The sequence below is a fragment of the Engraulis encrasicolus genome, chromosome 10 (assembly GCF_034702125.1).
Source record: "Engraulis encrasicolus isolate BLACKSEA-1 chromosome 10, IST_EnEncr_1.0, whole genome shotgun sequence".
NCBI classification, from domain to species: domain Eukaryota; kingdom Metazoa; phylum Chordata; class Actinopteri; order Clupeiformes; family Engraulidae; genus Engraulis; species Engraulis encrasicolus.
Genome location: NC_085866.1, coordinates 40,310,541 through 40,316,642, shown reverse-complemented (window position 1 = coordinate 40,316,642; position 6,102 = coordinate 40,310,541). Strand labels below are relative to the sequence as shown.

Here is a 6,102-nt window from a genome sequence, read left to right as displayed (position 1 = left end):
CTGAGCACTCCATTAGAGGAACACTCAAATGGAATATTCTAATCTAGCGAATGGGAAATGATGCAGAGAGAATGGCAGGAGAGAGAGAGAGAGAGAGAGAGAGAGAGAGAGAGAGAGAGAGAGAGAGAGAGAGAGAGAGAGAGAGAGAGAGAGAGAGAGAGAGAGAGAGATAGAGAAATGGTGATGGTGCCAAGAGAGAAATGGAGAGTGGAAGAAACAAGACAAGACAGACAGATAGAGACACTGACAAAAAGAGGAAGGAGACATTGTGTGTGTCACGACAGAGAACCAGTGAAAGACAGAAGAGGTGCAAAAAAATCAAAGGAAGAAAGACAGAGAGAGCAGGGTGAAAAAGAAAAAAACTGAGCCTTTCTGCCACTGTGTGAGACAGTATGTGACATAGAGGGCTGGGAAAGGGGGAGATGGAGAAGAAGGGAGGGGGAGGGAGGGATGAGGGTGGTGCTTCCCAGAGCTACGCAAACTAATGAGCTAACAGAAACTGCTCCATTAGCACCCCAGCACGCTCGCAGTGCCTAAAATTAGCTCGCGAGAGCATGCATGAACAATAACAAACAAACGGGAGGAAGGAAGCAAGCCAGAGATACAAACGAAGCACTCTAAAATACTCTCACACTCTGTCTCTTTCTGTCTGTCTGACTCTCTCTCTCTTCCACCCTTTCATCGGCACCTGTTCACCTGTGCGTCACCACACCTGGCCACCACAAAAGAAGCCCAACTGGGTCCTTGTTGATGGATCTACGTATCCTCCATTCACCATCTCCACCAAGGTGGTTATGTTTTTGCGTGCATTGATTTGCCTGTCTGTATGGCCAGGGCCGTTGACAGCTTTTGCTGGGACCAGGACAAAGTAATCTGAAAGGGCCCCCCATCCAATACATGTAATGTAATGAAAATCCAATTCTGGGCCCCCTCTCTCCCTGGGCCTGGGTCTCACTTGATGCCAACATGGAGGTGGTCAGGAAGATCTTTTGAACTTTTTAAATGCTGATTTTGAACAACAGGGTAATGTTGCATTGTAAAGCATTAAGGGGCCTTGGTTTCATTGGCACTATTGGTTCTCTTGGTTCTCTGTCTCCAGCAGCATCATGTAAGACCAGAAGAAGTATTACGCATCATCATATCCTGTTGCGTGACTCACTGTGATTTCTACTCTTACTCCCACATAGCAGACTTTAGTTTTGTGGTGTCCCAGAATCACAAAGTAGAAAGTAGATTCAGAATTTGTGAGTGTAACTTTCACAACAAAGAGGAAAGAAATTACAGAGTACTCATTCAGTCAATCACTCACTCAAACTCACCCACACACACTCAAACACACTCACGGTACAGCACACACCCACATAATAGCTTCAGAGATACCCAACACAGACCAAAACAAATAGCAATTAAGCTATTATGTCCAACTACTCGCAACCGCATAAATCAGATGTTAAAAGTAAATGTCAATTGTCATATTAGAAAGTCTCCATTATCGTCTCTCACACTCCCCATTAGCATTCGTTTGACACATCAATTTTAATAACTTGCATAAATGTTAATGATTGTGCAAATAAAGCAAATGGAGAGAGGGAACTTAATCAGAGGAACGGCATATGCATATTCAAGGCCCGCTGGAGCAGTGAGAAGGTGGCAATGAAGTGCTTTCTCTTTTCTTTTTTGTCTTTCTTCATTTATTTTCTTCTTTTGAGAACATGAGATCTAATATCGTCATCTGTGATGGTGTGTAAAGAGTCAGTAAAGAGTGCACACACAGGCGTGATCAACAGCTGTCTCTACCGGCCTTTACAGAACACACACACACACAAGCACATGCACACGAACTCACGCACACAGACTCTCTCTCTCTCTCACACACACACACACACACACACACACACACACACACACACACACACACACACACACACACACACACACACACACACACACACACACACACACACACACACACACACACGCTGGCTCATTTAATGAAATCTAGTTTCATTACAGTAAGTGATTACATTAACACACCCACACACCCCAAATACACACGAGCGCACACACAAACACACATACACACGCACTCACGCACACACTCACTCACTCACTCACACTCACACACACACACACGCACACACGCACACACGCACACACTCACTCACACTCACACACACACACACACACACACACACACACACACACACACACACACACACACACACACACACACACACACACACACACACACGCACACACACATAGAGCAAGAGCACGCACAGAAAGCTAATGAACACATAAAGCATATGATTTGAAGCATGCCCGTTTGCCTGCATGCCACATCACGCAAGTCAGCTCTCTGGCTCTCTGGCATCTTGCTGCTGCCCCATTAGGAAATAGTTTCTTTAGAGGAGCCGTGAGTCAGAGAAACAGCATCAAACCAACCAAACCCTTCGTCTTTTTCATTGGAGGCTGTATATTTCTTGCCCATGCCCTGTTGTTATGCCTTACCCTTGGGGTTTCTCTCTCTCTCTCTCTCTCTCTCTCTCTCGCTCTCTTTCTCTCTCTCTCTCTCTCGCTCGCTCGATTCCCCGTTTAGTTAGAAACTGTTTATTTTAGAGCTATTCACTTGAGGGTTTATAGGGCTGCTTTTTTTTTTTTTTGGGGGGGGGGGGATTTGGGTGGATGGCATAGGGTGGAGAAATGTGGAGAAACGTGTGGAAGAATGTAAGAATATACGTAAATAAAGAGCTACGGAAGCCTTTTCATGCAGGTGGGTTAAAGTTGTCAATCTCACTCACTGTTTACGGCAAAAGCGTAATAGGTACATCACAACAGCATTTCTATGACATTGCCAAGTCTTAAATAACTGATGAAGACATGGTAATGGCAATGAGGTTATACTAGAGGCTCAGCATGAATGGGCTAACAGGTTACTGGTAGCTCATTTCGATGAGGCAGCCCATTTGGGCAGACCACTGGTCTGAGTGACTGATTAGTGGGGCGGCAGCATCGTCCCACGTCCACAGCGTCCCACAGAACATCAGGCCATTAGGGCCACACAAGCAATTAACTTGCTGACCTGGCAAGGAGAATGCGAGAAAGGGAATGGAGCAGGACGGGCACAAATAAAGACGTAAATAAAAGGAGCGTTCCCATTGCCAATGCAGCCAGAGAAGCACTCTAGAAGATGCTACAGTGCACTGCACTACAGTCCGCCCCAAAATGGCTAATGGTGAGACTATAGCCTCAGGGTAATCGTACTCTTTTCAGCCACGCACTTTGCTCTCACACCACTATGCAAAGGCAACCATCTTCTTTCTTTCTTTCTTTCTTTCCATCTCTCTGTCTCCATCTTTTTCTTACTCTGGACTCTGTAACTATATTTAGCTTTTCTCTCATATGCTCTCTCTCTCTCTCTCTCTCTCTCTCTCTGTCTCTCTCTCTCCCTGTGCCACTTTCTTTGACTATTCTGCTTTGTTCCTTCTCCCTCGCTCTCTCACACACACTATATATTCCCTCCCTTTCCATGTCCGTTGCTCCTTTTCTTTCTTCTTTTCTGTCACTTTCTTTCTTTCTTCCCCCTTTCCTTCCAGCTTTCTTTCCTTTCCTTGCGTGGGGCCCATGGCTCTGCCTCACACCTGAGTGCACAGGCAGGCCCGCGGAGCCTAATGGAAATACTGTACTGTCAGTGCCTCGGGAGAAATTACTGCTGCTTAGCGAGTCCACAAACAATACTGGCATCCATACAAGAAACACACACGGAAGACACACACGCACGCACATACACACGTGCGCACACACACACACACACACACACATACACACACACACACACACACGGTTTGTGTGCACACAGACTGTAAGCCATCTCAATGCTCAACACACACACGCACATAGACACACATAGACAACCCACACACCCCAAATACACACGAGCGCACACACAAACACACACACACACACAAACACGCACACGCACATGCACTCACGCACACACTCACACTCACTCACTCACTCACTCACTCACTCACTCACTCACTCACACACACACACACACAGACAGACACACACACACACACACACACACACACACACACACACACACACACACACACACACACACACACACACACACACACACACACACACACACACACACACACACACAGACGCCAAAATGGTTTGTGTGCACACAGACTGTACTGTAAGCCATCTCAATGCTCTGGTGTGTACAGTACGCAAACACAGAGCAAGACAGAAAAAGATTGCAAACAAAAATACACGGGCACAATCCTATTTTCAGCCTTTTGTCTTCGCAGAAATAGTCCTGTGAAGAAAAATGATTCCTCAATAAAACAAAAAGATGAACCTGTCTCAGCCAAGACATTATTTTCTCAGGTATAACCATAAAGTAGGTGCTGACATGATTAAATCCTGTGTGTGCTCCAAGTCTGCTGATTGAGTGCTGTGCAAAGGAGACACTGGCAGAATGGAGTTCTGTGTGTACTGTGATTGCACACACAGTACTGTCTGTGTACTGGCTGAGGAGTGGTTTATTCACTTATGACCCAAACCAAATAAACCAAACAAAATACACAGAGACTACTTTGCACTGTGTATCTACACAGAAATGGTCTCGCAAAAAATGATAATCTGAACTTAATTCAGGAAGCTGCTCACTTCCTGACGAAGACTTCATGCTGAAACGCGTCAAAGTGTTTTAATTATGTTTTGCCCATTAAAATAAAGGCAGGTAACTACAAAGAAGATGAGTGCCTTGGTATCCTACAACTTTTTTTTGAAAATGAACTAAGCCTGGCCAAATCTTAACAAAGTTCCTGGTAGCACTCCAAATTGACTTGATTCTCGGAATTACATTTTTTTCAAAATTAAATGGAGTTAATTCCGAATTAAATGTCTCATGTAAACGTAGCCAGTGAGGTAATCTGCTTGATTACCATGTAAAGTGGACAGTGAGTTGAAATAGTCCTATGTGCTGCTGCTGTACTGTACTGTGGCTCTCTTACCTCGGTGAGGTGGGGGTTGGGGTTGAACCCGCACTGGTTGCAGACGGTGGTGCGGCACTGGGTGCACTTGTTAAAGTTGGGCGCGGCGTTGTGGCTGGTGAGCTCGGTGGTGTTGCAGATGGGGCACAGCTTGCTGCTGGGCATGGGCGCGATCTGGGGCACCGAGTAAGGCGAGCTGGGGGCGCTGCCCCTGTCCGGGGACACGGAGGGCGAGCGGCCGGTGCGACCGCCCACGTCCACCTGCAGGTTCCGTCTGGAGGCGTGCTGGCCCTGCTGGCCCTGGCCATGTGGGGGGCCTCCTCCTCCTCCTCCTCCTCCTCCCATCCCGGATGACATCTGGGACGGGGTGGGGGACGGGTTGGGGCTGGATGAGAGCGGCGCGTGGGGGCTTTCATGAGTTGCCAGCCTGTGGCCACCCATCCCTCCCATACCTCCTCCTCCCATCCCTCCACCACCCATGCTACCCCCGCCCATACCACCACCCATGCCCCCACCCATGCCCATTCCTCCAGGTTTGGGACTTCCCCCGCCCATTCTGAGAAGAAACACAGACACAGAGAAGAAGAGAGGGGAGGGGAGAGAAAAGAACAATAGACAGGTGGGACAAACAAGAAAGAGAGAGAGAGAAGGAGAGAAAGAGAGGAAGAGATTGGGTTAGAATTGTTACCATCACAGCCACTACCACTTTAGAGGCAACACAAGAGACCTTGGCTAATGCTAAATGGGTGCATTAAACAATTAGGCACATTTCACCAGCGTTCCATATCCAAATTGCTTTTAATGATAATATTTTTTTTTAAAACGATTAGACAGCATATTGAACAAGAACTGCAGACTTGAGAGCTGAAGAGAGTAATATAAAAGGGTGTGTCTGAGTATAGCTGTGGTGAAACATAGAAAATAACCAATTCGTAGGGAGGGGACAACAGGGCATCCAGGCAGAATGTGACTTTGCGGCCTTGCTATTCGTGATTCACAGTGACCCCGCAGGCAGGCTGATGTACGCTTTCACAAATTCAGCTGGCAGCCGGGAATGCATGACATTTGAGCTCTGAATCCTGTCTTCTCCTCT

At 47.0% G+C, this 6,102-nt stretch overlaps 1 protein-coding gene across 1 annotated transcript in view; it reads right to left on the bottom strand.

The window, feature by feature from the left end:
* bsna (bassoon presynaptic cytomatrix protein a) overlaps positions 1–5,564 on the bottom strand; it is a 123,969-nt gene extending 118,405 nt beyond the window's left edge. Inside the window, exon 1 of the mRNA XM_063208857.1 lies at positions 5,031–5,564. Within this exon, the coding sequence (XP_063064927.1) occupies positions 5,031–5,564 (534 nt within the window). The remainder of the gene's footprint in view (positions 1–5,030) is intronic.
* Between the last annotated feature and the right edge of the window lie 538 nt (positions 5,565–6,102).